At 38.0% G+C, this 25,158-nt stretch overlaps 1 protein-coding gene across 1 annotated transcript; it reads right to left on the bottom strand.

Annotated features, from left to right (window-relative positions):
- Positions 1–345: 345 nt before the first annotated feature.
- On the bottom strand, positions 346–21,403 carry OPN4 (opsin 4). The gene is made up of 12 exons (XM_058840708.1): positions 21,283–21,403; positions 14,505–14,647; positions 12,598–12,731; positions 11,237–11,440; positions 9,154–9,325; positions 8,107–8,271; positions 5,425–5,532; positions 4,098–4,278; positions 2,410–2,556; positions 1,832–1,900; positions 1,360–1,395; positions 346–516 (listed from the first exon to the last, which is right to left on the bottom strand). Exons 1-12 carry the CDS (start codon positions 21,307–21,309, stop codon positions 346–348), a joined length of 1,557 nt encoding a protein of 518 aa, XP_058696691.1. The 5' UTR covers positions 21,310–21,403.
- Positions 21,404–25,158: the final 3,755 nt, after the last annotated feature.

Here is a 25,158-nt window from a genome sequence, read left to right as displayed (position 1 = left end):
CAAGTTAATCCTAGAAGACTTCTAGGTAAGGTTTGTATAGTGGTGGGAATATACATGAGCAGAATAAAGTCCAAATGAAAGAAATTTTTTCATGAGCTGCATAAAGAAGAAATATTGAAATTACAGTGTGACTCAGATCAAGATGTAATCCACTGGAGAGAGTTCTGTTGCTGAAAAGATCACTCCTCTTGTTTTTATCCTGGCTTGACTTGTGCTGTGTCTTTGTAGGAGCATTTCAGACCAATCTAGGAAAGTATTCTGGATTCAGCCAGTCCACAGGTGCTCCAGAGCTGTTGGCTAAGGTGATGTTCTGACTTGCACCACTCAACTGCTGGACTTCTTGTTCTACTTGTGACTGATGGATTTAGGGTACAGGAAACCAGAGTTGTATCTAGAAGGCAGCTCTACTCCTTGGACACTGCTGCACGTTATTGTAATACTGGGTATCTGGGCTGAAGATGATCCCTGGTGAGACTCTCCTTTTCTTTGTCCAATACTGTTCAGGCTCTCACTTTTCTAAAGGATGCAAAGATTTACAAGAAATGGGCCACACAAACATCTACAAGGAGATCCCACTGAATCATCTATAAAAAATGACATATATTTAGCAATTTGCTACTACCCATGGCTGACTGAAAAGCAAACTTAAATGATGGAGGGAAAAGTAGATGTGAACATTTTTTAATATTTCATGAATAACTTATGAAAAAAATCCCCCACCTGTTAAACAAGCTAATATACTGAAGCATTAAAGACTTTGCATTTGCAATTTAAGTGCTTATCTACTTGGAAGAAAGACCAGGCTAATGACAACACATTCAACTATTAAGAGAAATACTGTGAATATGCTCAGCCAGCCTATTCAATCGGATAAAGGGTTTCTCCATAAAGAGGGACTGCTTAGGGTCTTGGGCAAGAGATAATGTAAAATGTAGAGTTAACAGCATGGATAATTTGAAGGGGGAAGCAAACTACATAATGAGGTAAAAATTGAGGGAAAGATTAACTAGCATTTTTTGATAATAAACCATGTTAGCTGTTGCTTGCACAGTACAAAAAAATCAATTAGGATGAGGCTCACAATAGCTCATAAGGATCATTTCAAACAATAAAGAGACAATTTAAGGTGATTGTATTACATTGGGGTTAGTGCTGCAAAGAAAAAAACTACTTTGTTTTCACCCACCAGCTCTTTTATTTCCATATCTGCTGAGAATTAAGGCAAGTTGACTCACTTGTGAGAGATGTCAGATATTTTTACCCATATGCAGTAGCTGTGTTAGATGAAGAACAAGCAGACACTAGTACAACATACAACATCCTACTGAATAGGTTACATGGCATGTTTCAAAAACTGACCTTGATTTCCTCCAAGCTGCATGTTTTAGATGATTGCTGCAACCCAAAACAGAGAACATTAAACAGTTAATAACATAACTTTGTACAGCAGTCCTTGCCGTAGGACTAAGGCTGTCTCAGAGGTACAGCCATCAGAATGGCTGTCTCAGCTTACCATATACATCATTAATATAAAGATTGCACAAAGTTAATGCTTCCATTCTCCACTAGGGAAATCACAGACCTCATCAGAGGACTTACTAAATTCAAGAAAATATTCAGGTTCCTTGAAGAAGTTGGACTTCAGAAGAATCCTGTAGTACCTATGTTCTCCTGCTTAATTTCGGCAATGATCTACCCTTTGTGGTCATGTTTTCTGCGTTGTGCTGGGAATATTGTGTAATTTTTACATCTCAAAAACAACTTAATTTGTGCTCAGGGACTGGGATTGTCATTAGTTTTGGTTGCCAAATATTAAAATAATAGTTCTTACAGTAGGTGTAGCCGTGTACTCTGTGACATTCAATTCCACCATCAATATGTCATCAGCATCTACAGCTGTCTGAAAAATGAACACAGATAAGGCAGATATAAATGGCATAAAGGTATGTCACAATATCTGACATGCAAAATGCATAGGGAAAAAGAGGACAGCAGATGATTGACTAAAAATCAGTGATACATTAAAGATAGCCTTGTTTTTTACCTCTTACCAAATTTGTTCCTTTGTTAGCAAATGGTGAGGCAACAGAAAGATCGACCAAGTAATTGGGACAGTGAAAGACAAATATTACTAAATACACACTTAAAACCAAACACAAGACAACTCTCCATTCAGATGCTAAGTTCTCTAAAACAGCAGCAGAAACGCAATGAAGACAGCTGAGTAATGAACCAGGCAGGAATAAAAAGCTGATGACCTTTTACAGCATCTAAGTCATTACTCATTGTGTTAACTCATAGGTTATCTGCTTCTTCTTGGCAGGAACCTTCATGATTAATTATGGTACAATGTACAGATTTGTTAACTTGTCAGTTGTCCAAGAATTTAGGTATTACACAGTCTATTACCTTCCCACAATTCCCAGAATCCTGGCTTGTTGATTTGGCTCTTATGTCAGTAGCCTGAGTTGTGTCTTTATCTGTTTCATAGGAAATTTGTCTTCTGGCAAGTCTGGAGAACATACTGGGAGTATCAGTTTCTGTTTCAGTACAGCCCTAAAATTAATACAGCAAAAACATTCATTCTAGGTCCCTTAAACTTTCATCCAATTTGCTCCATTTTTACCTAGACAGAAATCATAAAAGAGACAGGCATTGTATAAAAGGCATTTCACAAAAGTTCTACCATAGAACTTCATAGCTTCATAAAATGTTTAGTTATAAGAAGTACAAATTAAATTATCAAGTCTGTTGTGTCTAAAATTCAGCTTACTTTTTTTTTCCTCCACAGGATGCACTGCAAAATTTGAAAGAAAATAGTATTTTGTTACAATCTATTGTTGAAACTTCTCTAATGCCTTTTGTAGCTCCAAGGAGACAGTGTTTCCATGGTACTACCCACTTAGGAAGTACAGGTGTTTGGAAGAATTAGGGCCAAAGTTTCCAAAGTGGCTTGGGTGAAAGCAGAAATGAAGGAAATGTCTCTGGACTGCAGAATCAGTCCTTTAGAAATATTTTGTTTCAGGACGGAGTCTTGAGTTTATCAACTTTGTTCCACTTAGTGGGAAAACAAAACCATATTACTGAGGGCATCTGTTGTTTTTTTAAGAATCAGGATTTGTAGTGTAAGAGATGCAATATAAAGATGTTCCTTTTCTATTAGTCAGTTTTAAAACCTTCCACCTGACAGGAGGCTACCAGCCAGAAGAATTTAGTTTTGATTGGACTGAAAAGTCAAAGGAACAGAGAGGGCAAAGAAATTGAAATGTCACTGTTAAAAAACAACTATCAGAATTCAGCACTTGGCTGGTTTAGATACAGTTATTATCCTGACTGTGAAAAAGAATTGCCAAGAAAATTTTGTCTTTTAAGTTATTTGGAAATTTAATTTTAAATTACTGCAGTGAACTAACTAATATGCTTATTTAGTTACTAATATTTGAGTTACAGGAGGGAGCCTGGATGCCAAAGACAGCCTGTTTTCAGCAGCTGTGTAAAACATTTGTTTCCACTGAGACTGGCAGCAGCAAGCTGTTGAGGTCTTCTGTGAGAAAGATTCTGTAATGGGTTTACTGATTTATCTAAATCTGATGATTAATATGTTTCCAAATCAAACCCACTTTCAGAAAACATTATCTATTTTATTACAACCTTGCTTTCACTAGAGAACTATTTTGTGACTGGCAGCTTCTTTTTTCTGTGTCCAGTCTGCAAATCTGTGGTCAGACAAGCTCTACCTAGAAGTACGATCAGACTTGCAACTGAGCCCTTGACTCTGCTTCCTTTATTGTTACCCATAGGTAAGGCTTTATAAAGACTTACCTATCGGTAACACTTTACTTCCTAAAATTCCTGTTGTTCCATCTTTCCATTCTTCTTTCAGTGTCACCAATCATCAAGAAGAAAATTATTTGCATTCTACTTTTATACTTCTGCCCTCTGTCTTTAATTTTGATTTGTCCCTCCACTTTCTCTGGAGCTTTTATAACAAGCACTATAATGCATTTCATCTAAAGAAACTACCACCTGGAAAGACTCTATATGAAAATGAATTGCTTTGCAATTAAAAATGGGTGTATGGGAAGTGTCTCCCTTACTGATTCACTGTCAGAGAGAGAAGACAATCTCCTTTTTCCTTTCTGCAGGCCAGTTATCTCAGAAGACTGGCTGGTTACGGTTGCTCGTCTGGAGGAGTGGTAACTGCTGAAGGACCGTGAGTCTTTAGGAGAAACTCTCAGTAGGGGTCCAAGGCAAGGAACATATGTTGCAATGGCTCTTCTAATGGATAAGAGATAGAACCAATCAGATTTTCTTTTCTGTTAGCACAAAAATTCAATCATCATAAACAATTAATTTATTCAGAGAGATGAACTAATACAGCATGGACTGGAAAATTACTGGGTACAAAAAGAGTTTTCCAGATATCAGATATCTCATCTACAATCACCCTGCAAGATCACTTATTCACAGTGTTCGGCAGAACTCAAATTTATTGCTTGGCAGGGATAAAGGCATTAAAATATAACTTTTGGAACTGAAGAGAGCTATTAAAATGATGTTTTATCTGCTTTCAGCTTAATCAGGGCAAAAATAAAATGCTATCCCTTTAAACTGAACCTCACAGAAGTACTACATAATGAATTATTTTAATCTTCCCCTAAGCAGCTATTCTAGCTCCTCTTACACATCTGCTGGCTATCTGTAGAGTTGTACAGAATGTGCATTTATATGACTGCATTACTTTGTTCATATGCAGTGTTAGGAAACTCTGGTCTAGCTCTACTTTTCCTGCCAGCCTTCCCCACGTGCCCACCTCTTCCCTGTCCAGTTCCTCAGTAGGTCTTTGAAAGTGGTGAAACAATAGCCTATCTGTGGCTTTGCTGCCATCTGTTAAATCTTACTGCCTCTATCTGAACTTGGAGTTGTAATGACCTTTCATGTTACCTGTCAGAGGAAATACCACCTGAAGTATGAAAGCCTTGAGAAACATGAAGAGGATACAGAAAATAGGGAAGATGTGGTTTGCCTCACTGTATTGCCTCTCTCACTGGCCTTGTTAATGTAACAAAGTGCTATTTGCAGCACTACCCAATGTCTGCCTCTCATGAAGACAGTTAAAAATTGATGGTGCTTTCCTTTGAGATGGAAAGGTTTCCAACTTTTATCATGCTATAGGTAAATACAGATCAGTATCCATAAGCATCTCTAACTACTATCTCTTCAGTATTTTGTTCCAAGTACAAATTCCACTGACATTTCTATGGCATTGAAGAGTATTCCTGGGGAGGGCAAGGCTGTCCTACAGAGTTAAAATGAGCAGGTAAAGGAGAGCTCAGGTACTAAACCTAAAAAGACATAGAAGTGATAAATTTACTCTCAGATTTTCTTTGCTATATTAAACATAGCTTGTAAGTGTGAACTTACCTGTATTTGGGGTGAGTGATGGCATAAATGATGGGGTTATGGATGACAGAAGCTTTGGCAATCACAGCTGGTATGGAGTTCATTAAAGGTGTTAGGACATGGGAATACCTAAAGTAATACAAATACATCATGTATTTACTATTGAGTTCTGCATTGTCCATGCAGTTATACAGTGCCAAGACAGTGCTTTAAGGCTCTAGACAGAGCAAAAGGGGAGTTCTGTTCCAAAACAGTGAGAAAAAATTCTACATCCTTTGCCTGTAAAGATCAACATCCATCTAATTGCATTTCTGAGAAATAAGATTTTCTGGGGGCTTCTCTGGCAGTACTTCTCTACTATGACGCAGGATTGTGGTAATTCTCGTGTTGTTTAACCTAGGGACAATGTCAGCCCTTAGGAAGGCCTCAACATCCTGGTGAAGAAGCTTTTCATCATACTATGGGAATATATATGCTCTGTGATGAGGTGGAAATGGTTTGCAATTGCAATATAGGACCCATTTTGTCAGTTGCCTGAGTGTTGAGATGCCATTTCACCTCTTAAGGCACCTCTCTTCTGATAAGGATGTTCTCCATGTGCAATTTCAACATGGTTTCTCCTGCTCATACTTTAAAAACATTGAATAGTGGTATAAATCTTCACAGATTCTGGATAACACACAGTGTGACCTTACTGGAATGGAGATTTTGACCCTGAGCTGAGATAATGCTTTGGGAAGGCTGATGGAGAGTTCACCTAAGAGAAACAAACAAAAGGCAAGCAAAGCCTTGTGTTTAAGCTAATTATTCTTGTGTTTAAGCTAATCATTCCCAGAAAATGCAAACTGTAGACCAAAAATATTAGTGACCATGACTGTGTGCTAGCTCACCATTCCCCATTCAAAATATTTTCTAAGGGAATTAAGGTCTTCCTTCCTTTTTCATATGTTTTTGCTCAGTTAGATGAGTTGTCTTTAGTCCAAGACTGACTATAGTCACACACTACATATCTGCCTCCCATATGTAGCATGCAGTGAGATTTTATCTAAGTCCCTTGCAATAAAATTTCACAGCAGACATCCAGACTTGATCTATTACTCTCTGAAAAATCCAGGTAGGATTGCCTAAAAGACATAGTTCAGAAATTGAAAAAATCTGAATGAAGCTATGTTGCTCCCGAGGTATCTTTATAAGCAAAATTTGAAAATGCTAATTTCTAACATACTGCAAAATTATAAAATTGTTCATTTGTTCAGATTTTTGAGAGTGTGAGACATGGAGCAGAAGCCAGGTTCAGCAGGTACGTGATCCTCCTAAGACAGGTGCTGAATCATACTCGACTGTGCAACAGTTCTACTTAGTGGTCAGCTTAAAGCATCCCCTAATTGATTTTCTTTTAAGTCTCTTACATTACTGCAAGGTAGCTGTGCTTCATTTCTGTGTCTCCTTGCTTCTCCTCTGTTTCTGACTGCTCACATGTCACCAGTGGAGGATGTCCAGTAGCTAAGTTCCCCTTTGACAGGCAGTGGGACACTTGGACACATGCAAAGGATTTGTGTTTCTGCATGAGGAACATGTTTACCTTCGTGGAGAAGGTGTTCATTGCAGCTGAGAATTACCCATCTGCATGCAAAGGGAGAGAATTCACTTCCCTCAGTATTTTTTCTTCTTAAACCTAAAATTTTAGAAGTGCTGTGTTTAGGAAACTGCCTTTCTAAGCAGTGTTCGAGACAAGGCCCTGCAACAGCCTCTTCTTTGGGTGTGTAACAAAAATCACCCTTGTCTCCCAAAATGCTCCGTCCTAAGTTAATTTGAGCTATGTGCCAATTATAGGAACACCTACTTTTCTCTGACTTGAAAAATACAAAGAGAAGTGTTTAGTACTGTCATAGGAATTGTCCAGGTGAGGTTTTGCAGGTGACAAGCCTTCCTAAAACAGATAGTCACACACATTTTAGAGAGGCTAAACTGAAGCACAGGAAAATTCACACCTTGAGGTGGGGGAAATAACCACGTAGAGCCAAGGCATCTGGATTCCCAATCCATTACTTTTGTCTGGATTGTGTCAAGTTTCTGGTGTCAAGTTACATGTTTTAATACTCTCATGCTTCCATTGAAATTACTGTATAAAATACTGACAATTAAATAGATTAAAAACATGCTACAATGATTTATATTTATGATCTTTTATATCCAGTATCAAAAAGCTCCCCACACATGTATGTACTAATTTTCAACTTGCTTATACATGTAAGGAATTCCAGCAGTTTGATGTCACAAAAAAAGAATATACTTTTATAGATTAAAAGAAATAGAGAAAAAAGAGAATCAACCCCTGGGAGGATCTTTCTGGAGTGCTTTATTTAGCATTTTGGTGCTAAATAAAGTTCAGATAGTTCAAATATCCTAGCATAGAGAATGCATTCAGAAATCTTCAGCATGGCAGTTTATGTTGTCAGTAACAGTATTCTTGTTTTCTCTCTCTTTTTTTTTTTTTTTTTGTTTTAATTTTCTTAAAGTCAAACTAAGCAAAAATCAGTCAACACCTGCCCCATCTATTAAATAGCACTCCTAAATATGTGAATGTTTTGGACGTGCTTCAGACATCAAACACAACAAGTAGCTTTGACTTTCATCTGTCTTTTACAATTCCACATCTTTTGCTTTCACTGAATATTCCTTTGCTGATACATTTATAATTACCCAGCAAAAGCTACCAGAGCAACAACAGAGTATGGTGACCAGGAAACGACGAAAAACAAGATGACAATCAGTGCAATTTTGGCCATCTTCCATTCATTTTTCATCCTCTCATACTGTTTCTGGAACTCTTTATTTCCACGTTTGCATCCAAATGTTTGAATAGATCTAGGGAAAATAAACATACAACAGCAAAAAACTAAGGTAGGGAAGTGAGCAAATAGCTTCATAAAGTAGGGCAACAATTACTCTTTTGCTACTTTAGGCTAAAATTCATGCACTTCTGACTTGCATGTTAATGCAAGTGCGTGACCCATCCTTCACAATTCAATACTTCTGTTGCATTAATCAATGGCAAAATGAATCATGTGCTTCAATGAAAAAATACCCCTGTACCAAAAGATTTTCCACAGAAAGCAGGTATTCAAGCCAATTGAATAATGCTGAGTTAAAGACAGTTAGAGGAGTCTTTGCTTCCTTGGGTCCTGTTTTGCTACCCTGCTGTCACTTTGTACTTCTGAGCTAAGTGGCCAGATCCGCTGGGGTCTATGGGACTGGTACCTACACGTGGCACATAGAGTGGCAGGCTGCCCTTTACTTTTGAAGTAACAGCTTTTTGTTTCAGAGTCCTAATATTAAATCTTTAATCTTTTCACCTGTTTCTCTTTTTTTAAAATTTATAGTTCAATTCCATCAATTTTTCTGTGAAGTAGTTATTGATACACTGTCATTAGGTGTTTCTGAGGTCCTGTTTTGTTTTCATTCTGGTTGCTTAATTTCTGTACATTTTTCCATGTCATTAGATAATATACTGATAAGCTCAAGCCTAAATTCAGGAATGGCCCTTCTGAGAACCATACTTCTTACCATGTTGAGTATTGACAGAATTCTCGTTTAGTTTTCTGTTTCAGTTGTGCTTACAAAATAAATGCAAGAAACATCGCAATTTTCTTCTGTTCTTTGTTTTAGAAAGAACATTTAGAAATGACTGTTTTAAGAGAACAGTCATTTAAACACAAAGATAAAAATTTAGGACTGTTGGCTACTTACTTGTTGGCCTTCTTGATAGCCTCAAAGATAGAGACATAGCTGTATATGATAGCAATCAAAGGAATGAAAAAGACAAAGCAGAAAAGCAGCATTGTGTAGGCACGGACTGATGGTGTGAAAGTCATGTAGTCCCAGGAACAGGAAGTCAGCAAACCCTCAGGAACATATGCACCTAGAAAGGAAGACAGGAGAAGGCATAAACCATGAAGTGATTGTTATTCTGAGTGTAGAAGTTAGAGAAGATACTCAGAATAACATGGGATTTAATCCTATTCTCTGAAATAGAAAAAAGGGTTTAAAACTATAAACAAATCTTAATATAAAGCACTTTTATATTTTTTTTTAATTTCATTTCCCTATTGTATTTATGTTTAGCAGTCTAAGGCTTCAGAAAACTGAATTATTTTGCTTCAGTCTTGAATATTGTTTAAAACTTAATCATAGTCAAAGGGAATCTCTCTGAATACTTGTTTGGATCTTGGACAGTCTTGGCCTGTATTGTTTTTAAATATCTCCATTTCCTGTCAAAATGCTTTCTTCCTAAGAAGTCAAACCAATTGCTCTGTGTACCAGTTTTCTAAGTGTGTGCAGATAAGAGAAATTTACTGGGAAAAGGAGAAAGATTTATTGTGTAGTCCAAATTATAAATTATTTTGTCATGAAGTAAAGCTGAATAGAAATAAAAAAACAACAAAAGCAAACAAACAAAACCCCAAAAACCAAAAATAAACATACATACCTAATGTTCTGCCTGAAATAAAATATATTCTCTTTAAAGGAACTGTTTTGAGCTGTTAGGTAAATAAATTAGCAATAACAATGTCTTTTTACTTTGGAATTTTAATTTTAATTGTTTACGCTGCTATTTTCTGTTCCACTCTTAAAAATATTGCACCAGATGTTCTCAAATGCATCTAATTACAGTGTGAGAGTTCATACTGTGGGCACTATTAGAATCTAATTACAAGATAATAACACACTTCAAGCAATTATTCCACCTTCTTCAACTGAGAATCTATAATCTAACGCTATATTGTCATTTTGTTATTGCAGCAGCTCCTCACTCAACTAAAGACTGCTTCTGTGAGTATTGCAGTTTGCCTGCTTAAGCATGCTTCATGTTTAGGGGGAGCAGAATGGCAATAATACAACAGCAAGGTACAATAACAAAACTCTGCTGAAATTCTCAACTCAGTACCTGAGTTGGTTGTTGCAGCCTTTACTAGTCAAACATGTCTATGTTCTCACCTCAGTTGGCAGACATTCTCTTCTGGAATTAGGGAGCATAATGGTGGGCTGTGGTTTTGAATGATGAGTTCATTCCAACTTAGTGACTGCAACTGGTGCCTCTTGGGAAACAAACTTAATGGTAGTGAGGCAGATTCCAATGAGGAAGAATAACAGAAACTCGCTTTGACACAAATTGCAATGATCAAGGTGCTGTATGAATGTTTCCAATTTCCGTGTGAAAAGGATTTACAATCACATTTACAAAGGCATTTTAGTTACTACTAAATGCCATGCTTATTGGAAGCTAGTGACAACACCAGTGACTGAATGGAAAATGTGGACCGAGTGCAATTTGTCCATCCAGAACACAGTCAAGACTTACTGAAGATCTCTTGGCACAAATGCTCAGACTGTATTAATCTTTTATGTGACTAAAAAATAATTAGATTGACACCGTTGTCTTAGCACCTTTGGGGATGAAAATTCATCAGAAATAACACAAATACGTGTATTTAACTTATGTAGTGTTGAATTTGATTCAGTGGAAGTAGACATGGGATAATGAGAAGGCACATTCTTCATAAATTTTGGTCACAAATTTATCTACTGTTCTTTATGCAGCAAGTAATATGCTTAAGGAAAAGTGCCACTGTCATATAATATGCTGTAATGTCCACTGCTTTATTTTCTTTTGATTAGAGACCTTCAGTTTCAACATGTATTTCATCTCTTATTTTCACATTGGTCTATTCGAGTCTCGTATGTGAGCTATTAATTCAGCCCTCTTCTGTACCTTTAACTGGTCTTTAATCCAATACTATGAGGGCAAAAAGTTTTATTCCAGTTCACTTACTCCATCCAAAGAAGGGTGGGAGACTCCAAGCCAAAGAGTACAGCCAGACTCCTACCAGGATTATTAGGGCCTTCTTCTTTGACGTCACTCCAACAGAAGCCAGAGGTTTAGTGATGACAAAATATCTGTCCAAGGCAATCACCGTCAAAGTGATCATAGATGTAATGCCAAAAAGAGCTCCGCAGAAGGCATACAGCTCACAGCCTTGCAATGAAGATGACAGAAGTAGCAGTGAAATTAATCTATCCATGCTAATTATTTCTAGGAGAGTTCAAATCTGTCTAATGTCTTCTGGAATTTGTACTGCAGGAAACTTGAGTTTTCCTGCAGTTACAATGCTACTTCAAAGCTGCTGTCTGTCTTGCTAATTACATTATCCATGGAGATAAACTTCAAAGATTTTGTTTGCTTCAATTGCCGGAGACAGTAATACTTAACATATTTTCACTCATTGATTTCTGATGTTTCTAGTGGGATCATTTCAGCAGTCCATTAATATCTCGTTTAACTCCAGTTTTACTGCAGGTCCCATAGAAGCAGCTGTTTTGCTTAACAATGTGATATAGTTACTTTGGTACTGTTCGTATCTCAAGGGCAGAAAAACTGAAGTAAATATGAATATATTAATGACTAATTTAGCTGAAGTAAATATTCAGACTATGAATACATTAATGAGTGATTTTAATTGTTCAGACTACCTAATGATTAAAAGCAGTGGTTTGGATTAGTTTTAACATGTATGCAAATGAACACTTAATGGAAGTAAAATAAAATATGCCTTTGGTCATCAGAGATCAAAATAGCAATTTTACTTCTCTGAGTTTCCTTTCTGTCAGTACCTGTTCAAAAGGCAAAGACTAGTCTTCCTCTTACAACAGTTACATTGGAAGAATGAAAGCATCTTCATTCCACATTTACTTACTACACAGGAAGTGTTAACATTTCTGTTGTGAAAAATCAGGTTTTCCAGGCTTTCTTGCCTCACCTATGCCAGATCCAAGTCCCAGAGGAGGTTATTTAGAAGGGCTTTTAAGCTGGTGTGCTGAGGGTGAGTGCTTCTTTGTCAGAGGACTCTGACAGTAAGTCATGAGGTGATTGGACAAGAACAATGGCAAGAAGATTAGTGCTGTCCCTCATGTTGCCAGTGGTATGGCCCTATGTGGTTTTTGTATCTGTCTCATTAATGTAATTTTCTTCTTATGATGGCAGTGTATTTATTGCATACAGACACAAATATTCAAAGAAATGTTTCGACACTGAAACAATGTTGAGAAATGTTCTCAGTATTGCAAGAGTACCTGAGGGACTGCCACTATTGTAAGAACATACATAATGAAATCTTAGAAAGAATATATACAAACCTTTCTCACCAAAAATCCAGTGTTTGTAGAGGCTGCTGGTGAAAAAAACTGGAGACTGTGTAATGGACATCAGGAAGTCACTAATAGCTAGATTGATGATGAGTATGTTGGCTGGGGTCTGAAGGCTCCTACTCCTACAGAGATCAGAAGAAATGTTGCTAAACACTGCTGCACTGTTAATTATGCTGTTACTCACTCCCATGAGCTCACAAATACCAAGGAACACTACATGGAAAGCTAAAGCAGAGTGCTTCTCGTTTCCTTCATGAGGGAACACAAGCAAGGCTCAGTTTCACACCCTCCTGTGCACTTTACAGGATAATTTTGATGACCAGCTCAATGATGGGGATAAATCACAATGTTCTTTAAATATTCTAACCAGTGCACTGCATGTCCACAATTAACAGGAAGTTAAAGTTGATGTACACTATGGATTCCTGGATCTGGACCATGTTAAGCAACAGGGATTAAGCAAACTCCCTATGAACCACATCAAGCACTTTGTTTTATATCAGTTCTTCTCTGTGACACTCATTTCACTGGCCCAGACTCTGTCTTTAAAAGAGCAATAAGCAGCCTTCAGTGTATTCTGCCTGTTTTTGTTATTCATAATATTACATTACTGTGTTTTTAGTGTACACATCAAAACTCAACCAAGAGCTCTTCACTTTGGGGCTTAGTGTAACTGAGCTCCTTTCTCAATTTCAGGCTTAGACATAATTAAAAAATAGGTGAATAAACCATTCTTTTTTGTACTGGCCCAGAATCAATCACTAGGACCACTGTCCCCTTTCTGTCAATTTAGGACCAAGGAGGTATTATTAGTAGGTGCTTAGGAGTTGTGTGTGTTTGTAGTCTGTGAAGTCACTGAACACATTTCTGTTTCATGCAGCTGGTTCTCTTATGGTTTGTCATTACCTGAAGCTGCTTTGTAAGCACCTAAACTATCTTCTGAATTTCTGATGTACTCGTTACTTAGCTATCAGTATCTCTTTCTGTCTTCATATCACCTTCAAATGAAGACAAGCTGCGTCCTCCAGTGTAAGTGCCATAACTGGATATCCTATATGGGACCAGCCAAAGAGCTAAGCTGGCTCATGTACTTATTCCTCACATATCTGATCTGCGTGCCAACACCTTTTTCTTTTCTTAAAGCTACTGTCATTCTCATTTAAGTGTGGCTATCTACTTTGAATGAATGTGCTGAAACCCACTGCCCAAAAATACAGGCTTGAGACCAAGACAACTTTCACCTACACTTCAGTGATCTAAGTTAACACAGCCAAATTATCCTATAATTTGTTACTGTTATTTTGGTTTATTATGCTAATGCCTAAAGACCAATCACACAGTAGAAGTTCACTGGCTTGAACATCATGTCAATGCTTTGCCCCAGTGTGACAAATCAGACACAGAATGAGGAGTTAACAGGAATGGTGAGCATATGACATTGTTGTCAGAGATCCAACTTCCCTCAGATATAAAAGTTGGAATATGGCTTTAGCTAAAAGGAAACAATCCAAGTGTTGGAAAATGTGAAAAAATGGGATGTGGACACTAATGAACAAGGAGGAAGAAAGAAACTGACTAGTAAGAAACAGAAGGAAGGAAGCATCTAAAACAGAGCAGATTTGTGAGGTACAGAGGTGCAAACCAGCCCATCACTTTAATGCAGACACAGTTAGCCAGTAGAAAAAAAGTCACAATTTTGCTCTGGCTGTTGTTAATGGGAAGAAGTCAGAGGGAAATGGCAGATTGCCACTCTTCCCTACAGCAGTGTCTCTTGGTGCATTTTACCCTGCCAGTAAAGTAATCTGATATTATTGCTGGACTGTGTTTGCAGTGCACAGGATACAGTTCAAGTTCATACAATTGAATATTTAAAAAGACATTCAAAAGAAATGTACCTGCAGAAAGCATAGAAGACCAGGAAATTACCCAGAGTTCCTGTAATCCCCACTATAAGAATGACAACTCCAATTGTATAATGGGCATGATCTGGGACATCCACTGTGGGAAAGGCACGAGGAGCATCTTGCACTGTCATCTTCTGTGGAGCAAATAAGAGGTCATAGGTATGCCAAACTTTTCTGAATAAGCTAGCATGTGCTTCTCTAGAACAGAAAATGGTCAAGAATGCAAAAAGGCAACAAGCAAAAAAAGTTGGAGTAAATTCAAATTCCATTTATTGTTGATCATCTTTGGGGGATAAATATGCCATCATCAGTGCAAAGGGCAAAGGGTGGTTGTGTGCTTACTGTAGATTTAGAATTTTGGTGAAGAAAAGCAACCTAGTTTCTCCCAAAAGAAAAATAAGGATATAGAGGAGAAAAAGAGACAGGAAGGGACCTGTTTCATTGCATCTGATCTCACTATCTGATAATGCAGTGTTTAACAACAAGTAAGCTTCCTATAGGTTTAATTTCAGGGAAGTTTCTGTACCTGTGAAGTAAAATTTCAGTTGTCCTCTGGTATCATGGGTTAGACTTCTCTAACTAAGTAGAAATGTTCTATGGTTAAATAGGCATTTACTCCTATATCAGTATAGCCACTTCATTATTCCCACTGAGAGACGCTGAATTTTGAGTTGCCCTCAAGAGCTGATTACCAAAAGCCTGGCAGCTTGAACAAGAGTCTTTTGGGAACTAAATTAAGGGTCAGAAAAACTAAACCACAAATCCTTTATACCTTATGCCTGGTTTCCACACCAGTTCTGGTCTGCCTGAATAAAGGTATTTTGCTTTCTGTGAAGTATTTCATAAACCACTTGATTGAAGCATTTGTGTCTAAATCAGCTAATAACTCACAACAAAATTCATTAGCCAAGTCTGAAGATTACAGTATTGGAAATGGGTATTTTTCAACAATAGAGGAGGACACTTCTGAATACATACTTATATATATATATATACTTACATATACTTCTGAATACATCTTTGAGGTTGGGCTGAGGTTATTACAGGCAGGGTGTATTTAAAACCAATATGCCAGTAGCAAGAGTTGAACCCCAGGAGTGCCTGGAATTCTGGATGAGATTACTTTGTGTGCTGAAGATCTGCCCACAGCAGTCCTCAACCACCAGAGTGCACTCCCTGGGTTTCTACATTAGCAGCAATGAAATGCTGGACAAATGCTCTGATCTTAGAGAATGAAAATGTAGTTCTGGCTGTTATTGTAATTGGAGCAAAATGTTAAGTTTGATACACTAACTGAATGACAGTATTACAGCATCTATGGTTCAGGTTCCTGCAGCAAAGTGCAAGTTGGCATAATATCATTAACATCAATGGGCATCTTCCCAGCTAGAAATTGCTGTGCTCAACACATTGCCAGTAAACTAACAAAAATAATCCCATACTAATAGCAAGTGGATAGGGAGAGTTGAGATAAAACTCTTTCAAGTAAATGAGATCAGGTGTTCTTTGGTTTGGGTTGGTTTTATTTCTTCTTAGTCTTGTGGCTAGAACATTTTTAAACACTTGCTCTGCAAAGAGTTAATTATGATTATTAGTGGAATGGAGATTTCTGATGGTTTTTCCCTGTAGCTATCCATTTAATCAGAACTGGATCAGTGTAATAGAAGTGAAGCAACTAAAGGAGCTTGTTTTGGCTGTGAAGAACAGATTAAAGTGGCTTGAATTTGAATAAAATTTGTGGAGCACTAAGGACAAGGAAAAATTTGAAAGATAAATATAAATACATGGAGAAATCACTAGAGAGGCAAGGTTAGTTAAGGGAAAGTAGAAGACTTTAAAATTACTTACTCATTAATGAAACAAGTTCATAGTCAATAAAAATGTCAAGAGTGAGAAAAAATAAAGGAATAATATTTACACTGGAGCAGTGTGCTAGGGCATAAATTATAAAACTACATATACAATCAGGAGAAGGTGTATGGTAAAATGAATAAATTAGCATTTTAGTGGACTTCCTGTAGGCCTTGGATTTTTACCAGAGGATACAACTCAGATGTTCTCCAAGAGATAAAAATCAATTATTTAAAAAAAGCTTCACTATTTTAATTGGAAATACAATTATTATTCTTTACATCAAAGAAAGGTACTAGTTGATCAAGAAGGCATTAGATCAGGCCTAAGCACTTCAAATACATCACTAAGTTGCATATATACACACAGCTTCCTTAGTAGAAGACAAAAATATGTGCTTATATCAAGTTCAGCCCTTTGTCTGCTGCGGGGATCAAAAGAAAGGACAGGGAGAAAAAGATAGTGCTTGAAAAATTCAGGTCAGCAGGATAATCAAGAAATCAGATAATTCCCAAAGCCTTTCTCTATTTAGTTTCTTCAGTGCATTAGCCCTGTTTATTTTGTCTTCTATTATCATCACAGAGTACAAATACTTGGTTGGCAGGGGAGAATAAAAATCCCCCTGTTGTCCATATTGTAGCACTTGTCCTTTGAGAATACTGCAAACAACTATTTCAATTGCAGTGATAATACACAGCAGTGTTGCCTTGCATGTTTTCTGTTCAGCCTTCTTTCTATAAACACCTTGTAATAAAGATATTTGGACTGGGACTGGCACTATATAACATTTTGTTAGCAATGGGGGCAGTGGCATTGAGGGCACTCTCAGCAGCTTTGCTGATGACATCCAGCTGTGTGGTGCAGTCAACATGCTGGAGGGAAGAGATTCCATCCTGGACAGGCTTGAGAGGTGGGACCATGCAGACCTTATGAAGTTCAACAAGGCTACATATAAGGTCCTCCATATGGATCAGGACAATCTCAAGCACAAATATAGGCTGGGTGAAAAAGGGCTTGGGAGCAGCCCTAGGGAGAGGGTCTTGGGGGTGTCCATAGGATCATAGAATGGTTTAGGTTAGAAGAGACCTTAAACATCATCTAGTTCCAACCCCCTGCCATGGGCAGGGACACTTTCCACTATCCCAGGTTACTCAGAGCCCCATCCAGCCTGGCCTTGAACACTCCCAGGGATCCACAGCTTCTCTGGGCAGCGTGTTCCAGAGCCTCACATCCTTACAGTAAGGAATTTCTTCCTAATACCTAATCTAAACCTACCCTCTTTCAGTTTGAACACATTACCCCTTGTCCTACCACTATGTTCTTGTAAAATTTTCTTGTAGTCTCTTTAGGTACTGGAAGGCTGTTCTAAGGTCTCATCAAAGTTATCTCTTCCCCAGCTCAACAAACCCAACTTTCTCAACCTTTAGTCAAGTTTAAAATCAGGTTTTATAACTTTGTTTGTCTTTTGCTAGAGCTGTGTAAGAATTTATGTTTTTAATCTCTGGAAGGCATATCATTTATTATTTATTTACATCTTAGTTTTCCAGAAACAATTTGAGAAGTGTCAGACAATCATGCCTGATGAAACACCAGCCTGCCTTTAGCCAGGACTGGGCATTTCAGAGATACCAAATATGCATAATGAATGGTGATGTGGGAATTTAATTTCAAGAAGAGTCTTAGTAATTGATTTGTATCCCAAAACAGCATTATTATCCATTGGAAAGGAAAATCTTAGTCCTCCATAAATTTTAATCCTCCACATATAGGTGTAATCCTTTGCTAAATCCTACTCTGTCATTTGCCTCAATAGATGCAGAGTCAGAATTTATGGAGTTGCTCCGTGTCAGTGTGTTTCTTTCCAGCAGGTTTACGTGTGTCCTTGTGGAAGCACTAGAGTAGAGGGAAGCAGGTAGGTTTAATGAAGTTTGCCTTCTTAAAATGCTCAGTGGTTTCCCTAAAGGAATATTTGTCTACTGCCTACAACAGCTAAACAGCTAAAACAGAACTGTGTTTTCAGTTGTCTTGCAGCAGTAAACTTGCCTGAGACTTACAAACTTGAGATGCTTTCTGGGAGTTTGAAGAAAAGCAAATGTTTTAAAGATAAATATGTCTAAATCCTTGCTGCAGCACAATATGGAGCCTCATTATTCCATATTTACTACTTGCTGCCACAGCTGCTTGCAAGGGAGGCAGAATTCTTCATTGAGGGACAATCTGAGGAACCAGCTTGCTTCTTTAGGAAGAGACAAAGGCTTGGTGCAAGCAGAGAAGGGAGTAAAAATGAAACAGCCACAGGGCAGATTCATTAAGGCACATAGGGCAGAACTTGTTGTTCACTATGAAGTTTGTCAAGACCCTCCAAGACACTAATCTGAGGAGAATTGAAAGGATAAAGAAATTCCTTTGCAATCCAAACCAAAATCACTATTCCTAAGTGATTTGTCCAGGTAACAAGGAAATCTAGATTGGATATTAAACACAGGAATATTTGATGCCTGTGTCTGTTTTGTCTTGGGAATTCATTTATCATAGTTTCCTAAAGAGAATTTTTTCTAAATAGTTACTTCATAATTGATTAAATAAAAAAAAAAAAACCCAAATGAACCAAACCAGCTAACCTCTGAATAAATTCTAGTTGAAGAATACAATTTTTGAAAGTCCAGCACACATCCCCATAGCATGAGGAAGGTATTTGTGTACAAGTGATAAAAGGACAACATCTGAAGAATAGAATTCAGCTATTACTGAGAAAAAACAGCTCTTCTTTTTCAGAGTGAGTAAATAAAATCATATCACTTAATTACCTTTCACTTGGAGATGTTTATTTCTGAAGTCCTTCTAAAGGTAACAGTGAGGATGGTAGGAACAAGGCCATGTAAGCAAATGCTCATAGTAAATATAAGTCATATCTGATATTGGCCACTCCTCACAGTCTCACAAAGGCAAGAGTATAAGATCAAGTTTAGTTATAGCTACAGGGAAAGAAGAAATCCTCCTAAGGTCATTTGGGCATTTGAACATATTTCAGTGCTGATTCTGATTGATTGAGTTGTATGACATCGATTCCAAAGTCAGGAGCAGAAAAAACTGTCAAAGACATTTTTTCAGCTACTCTGCCTGAACATGGCAGAAGAATTGTATCTAATTTGGTGTAAAGACAACAAAAGGGGAAAGAAAATAGGGCGTTCTATGTAGTTGCTTTTATGAATTCATCTTACTTCAAACTGTAGGCACTGGTTTTGCAGGAAGAATGTTAGAATAGAATAGAGCCCAGTTCCAAAACACTGCAAGTTTTGGCAGTCCAGTGTGATCTTTGGTAATATAATAAGTTTCTTTGTTCTTAATTTTCCCACAAATGCAGGTAAGGAAGCCACTTATTTACACAGTATGACTTGCACAACCAATGATAGTGTTAGGCCTTTTACATTAAACAAATTACATAGTTTAGAAAAGTTACCTGACCAGAAACACTGTAATTTCCTGGGGTTCCTTGTGTGATATTTGTACTGCCTACCTACAACAGGCCTCAAACAACTGATGGCACTTATTTTCCTTTACAGATCCTTGCTCTGATTTCTGAGCTTGCCTCTGTGGGCACTTGCTCTGTGATGACAGGCAGCACAGAGAGGAGTGTAATCCCCCCTCAATTATGGTTTCAGCAGGGTGACGCTAACTGCTAAGCCCTCTTTCCAGTAGACAGCAGGGCTTTCCATAGATGATGCTTGTCCTGTTGAGCAATTTGGATAGCAGATTTTGTAGCCTATCTTTGGATTTAATCTCAGCCACAAGCAGTACACACTGCTTTCACTCCTGAAACTCTCTTAAGCCAGTCTTTTTGTCAAGTTAAAATGCAGAATTTTGGCGGTACAGACACTTGACCTAGGGAGAGGAAAGGGACAACTAATTAGATCTTTCAGCAGAATATAGAAAAGATCAATTTTTAATTTTCCTGTGTAAATCACTGTGTCCCCAGAATCCTTTTCCATTTTTCCATGCACTCTCCAGTCCCTTTTCTCCCTCCCTGCTACATTCTGCTATCCTTTTTCACATTATCCATCTAATTTAGTTTTATAAGTGCCTTAGCTCAGGACACTTCTTTATTTTTTGGTAATATACTGCAGATATCCAGGTTTTATTAAATAATAGATTTTAAGAACTTTAAAAATTAGGTTGGTTCATGTTTTCATTATAAACTTTTAAACATACTTTTTTAAAAACAGCACATGAACAAAACCTGTAGTCCTAGTAATATTCTGAGTGACAAAGCCAGGATGAGGACTTCTGAACTCTTTTGGTTCAAGTTTGTGGGGTGGGATGGAGGAAATTTTTAGCAAACCCAAAAAATTCCATCCTGAAATGTCATCACAAGAGATTCTCACTTTCACACTTCCAAGGAAAATGTCTTTCTCTTTAGTATATAAAAACTCAGAAAGAGCTTTGAGAGGACTTACCTGAGAAAACCTTCCAAACAAGTTTCTTGGGTAACTGCACATAACAACTCTTTTAACATTTACATAAGCACTCCACTGCATTTACAGATTATTACAGAAATTATGTGGATTTCCGCCCTAAATAGCAACACAAGAGAGCATTGTGTTTGAACTGCTAAACAGCAGTTTAACGTACAAGACCATCTTGTTTTGATAGTTTGCAACATATTTGATGAACTTTACCTTTAGACATTCCTGCCTGTTTTCTGCCCATGCAACTCTGCTGAAAAACAGGTTGTACAGCCCTTTCTGCATTAAATAAATAAAGGAATGAAAATAAGTTTTAAAAGTTTTTGTTACGTCATTCATTATTGCATTGCAGCATTAAATGTGTACATGCTCCTTAACTATCCATTTACAGTCCCATAAATGCCAGCCTTGCCAGAGATCTACATGCTAAGCTTTAAGTGACAGAAAACACTTACTGTTGGAGCTCTGAGAGGCAGATCCATCGGTGTGTATGCATTGGCTTCCGAGTCATTCCATGCATTAAAGGACTCCACAGTTTTGGTGCTCTTGGTGTCCTCGGAGGGACAAAAGATCCCCTTCTGAGTGGGCTGATTATTCAGGTGAACAAAATCTAAGCAAAAACCAAGAAAGAAGAGCTGTCCTCTGGATTTAAGTCAGCCACTTTACCTTTGTGTGTGTGAAGCAGGTTGTTAGATTCTTTGGAATGGTGTGAGATCCAGTGCAGAGTTTCTCACTAGAGCTTCAGATTGCTTCAGTCCATCATCAGCTTAGCAAAGGGCAGCGGCAGCGGCTTCCATTTAAATACAGGAGAGGGCAGAGTGTGCACATGCCCAGTTCACAGCTTGTTCCATCCTAATTCCAGCTTTAATGACAGCATAAAACTGATGCTCATTTAAAAGTGCTGGTATCCATTTTTTGCCTTTGACCAATGTATGTCTGAATTTTAATGCTATTGCCACAGTATGTCTATGAAAACAGAGAAGTTAAAAGGTGGAGTTTACGCTATCTTCAATATAGTTATTTTTTATCATATTGGTGAGTTAGTTTTTTGTAGTCTGTGTTTAAAGAAGATGCGTGTGTACAGTTCTGCTGAAGTTGTCAGAACTCAAATAGATTCTGATATTTAACAATGTGGCTGCATGCACTTCTGTCTTATAGAATTTAGGTCATGGTTGTTTGTTGGTCTACTTCTAAAAATAAACAAAACATAGGGATAAAACCTGACATCATCCTTTTCTGCTCTTTAGTTAAAAAACCAAACAAAACAAAAATCCCCAAACAACTACCTTAGGCAGAAAACAGCAAATATCCATCTATTTCAAGAGTTGCCTGCTTTCTTTTCAGCTGTGTTTAGGTAAAGTACACACAAACAGATTCTCATTCACACAAATCTGGCTTTACATTCCACTGTGCAAAGACAGATGAATTGCTGTATTCCCAGTTGAAGGCCCATTACTGTTGTAAAGTGAGGTTTAATTGCAACAGAGAATTAGGCACAGTGTGTGAAAAAGCTCTTCTAGCAGATATTGCAGCCTGAGCATCACGGAGTTAGGCCTTCCATCCACTGTCAAAATGACCCTGATGCAGGCTATTAGCTTCACTGCAGTTGGTATTAAAAATAGATGGTGTGAACTGTTACTGGAAAGCCATTGTGGGAAGACTGTGTTAGTAATGGTGGGAATTGCATTGCTCTGCACTCATACCTTTTGTTAAGTGAACACCTGCAGTACCTAATCATAAACTGAAGGTTGCATTTCTTTGTATGAATAGGAGCTGTCCCTCAAATGGAAGGCACTCACCTATAGTGTTGCAGTTTCCCTTGACAGTGATTTAAGGAGGGAAGTGATCCTTGTTGTCACCAGGCCACTGAACATTAATCAGCAGAGACACTGCTTAAACTCCACAGGCTCTCAAACCATGACACCCTAAGAGTAATTATTAGCAGGCCTATTATGAAAGGCAGAGAGATTTCATCAAGTGTCCCTGTCTTACAGTGTTGGTAGATGCAACCAAGCCAGATTTAAACCAGCTGTGGCAGAACTGCACCCAGAAGTGGCTGATCCGGTGACAAGTTCACCTTTGCCAATGTCTGAGATTCTATAGTAACTTTGTAGAGTGTGTTCTTCCCTTCTCTTTGTGTCACGTCAGACACATGAATATCAGGGCAATAGTGGATGTGACATTAATGTACAAAATTCAAAAGACATTGATGTGAACTCCAAATCCATGCCTCTGCATACACAGTGCTTGCACTGTAAGGATGCTGCAGCAAGCAATGGTGGTGGACATTTCGGGGACCAGGACCTTTTTGGAAGATAATTTTGCATTTTACTACTAAATAGTGGGGAGATGTCATTACAGAAAGCCACAATGTGAAACTGGCAAAGGCTCATACTACCTTCAAATGAAGCTTACTAAGGAGTAGAGCAGAAAGTACAGAAATGATTGACATGAAGAGGAATGAGACAATGGGAGGTCTCCCATGCGTGAGCTGTGTACTCAAAGGAGTTGCACACAGTTAGATCCTGATCTTGTCAAACAGATAAGACAAAGTTTGAGACATACAATCTTCAAGATAAGCATAAATACTAGATTAGATGTGATATTTGACTTGACGTGCTCACTTTCTTTGCTTAGATCCTCTTAGTTTTCTGCTTCATGTCTTAGTTTTGGACAATGCCGACGCTTAATTTGTTTACAAACAGCTTGTACATAAAGTTCTCCTTTTCTCTGGGTCACAGATGACATTTTCTTTCCTCTTACTTCCTCTCAACAAGTCAATGCACTGAAAATACTTCATTTCCAGTTAGCCTGGAAGCATTGACTTTTTTAGCATTTTTAGGGGAGCCTATAATATGTTTGGCAGAGTAATCAAACCATAGAATAAATATACAATTTTTTAAAGTAAATTGGACATTATAGAAACTGTCTTCCTGCTTCATTAGATTTGGTGTTGATATACACACCTTTGTGGAGAGATTACTTTAATTAGTTCAGCAGTCCCTGAGAGCATATTATGAAAGAATATGCAGTATAAAGGTCAGAAAGGAAGTTCTTCCATTGGGAAGCAGATACTAGTCAAAGAGGGCTACTAATTTGGTATACTTCCTTAGCCTTAGGACTCTGCTTCTGTGAATCCTAGGCACTTGCAAGCTAGGGAGATTATTTCTGAAAATTGGACCCTAACACTCATATTCATGGCCATTGGAGATGTTCTCATATGATGGTAGTTGTGTGATCCTTTATTTTGGCCAATTGCTAGAGGCAATTCAGCTGCCCTGTTTTATGTATGATGACTCAGCTTCCATGGAAGGAGAGGAATTATCCTAGAACTGTACAAGGTGTGAAGTATGAGACAGCTCATTCTCTGTCCCTAAGGCTTGGGGGGTCAGACAAAGACATGCAACAAGTCACGCACGAAACTTTTTTCTCTCAGGTTTTCCTTGCTTTATATACAGTGTTAAACCAGAGAGAACAGTTCTAAGTATTCTGTTAAGCAATAATCGCTTTTCTTTATCGTTAAGGCTATTTCACTTGAAGTTATCAGAACATTAGATTTGTGGATCAGAAGGGAAATTTGGCTTCTCTCTCTCCCTTGTATATTCTCTACCAAAAGCTTACCTCTGTTGTATGCCTGGGAAGCCTAATGGAGAAATCATATCAGTTTATGACCCCAGGTACTTTCCAAAGGCATCAGCTCATTCTAAAGCTTTCAAACATTTCTGCCACAAGTTCTGTGTGTGAAACATGCAGAAAGTTCATCTGGCTTACCTTGGTCCCAGGTCTGAATTGCCCTCCAGTAACTTCTAGAGAAAGGAAAACCTGACTAGCATTAATCTCCCAGAATTCTGTCCCATTGAAGTATGCTGAGAAAAGCCTTTCCACCCTGAGAGTTCTGCCTTCATCTGGATGTCAGCTGCCTACCAAGTGACTCCATCCCTCCCCCTCTTCAGCAGGATGAGGAGGAAAGGAGAAAATAAGATGGAAAAAAACTGTGGCTCAAGATAATGGAAGTTTAATAAAACAAAAGCAAAAGCTGTGTGTGGAAGCAGAGGAGAAGAAAATACTTATTCTCTACTTCCTGTCAGCAGCAGTTGGCCAGCCAATTCCCAGGAAGCAGGGCTTCAGTAGGCACAGCAGTTATCACAGAAGACAAACATTGTAATAACAGATGCCCCCCACCTCCCTCTTTTTTTTTAGCTTTTATTGCTAAGCAGACATCACAGTGACATGGAATATTCCTTTGGTCATTTGTTGTCCTGGCTGTGGCCCCTGCCAAGAATTTCCCACCTCCAGCCCACAGGCAAGCGGGGAATGTTGGAGAAGACAGA

This window comes from Poecile atricapillus, chromosome 6 (genome assembly GCF_030490865.1).
Source record: "Poecile atricapillus isolate bPoeAtr1 chromosome 6, bPoeAtr1.hap1, whole genome shotgun sequence".
In the NCBI taxonomy this organism is placed as follows: Eukaryota; Metazoa; Chordata; class Aves; order Passeriformes; family Paridae; genus Poecile; species Poecile atricapillus.
The sequence above is the reverse complement of the archived record's forward strand: the minus strand, read 5'-3'. Positions and strand labels throughout refer to the sequence as shown.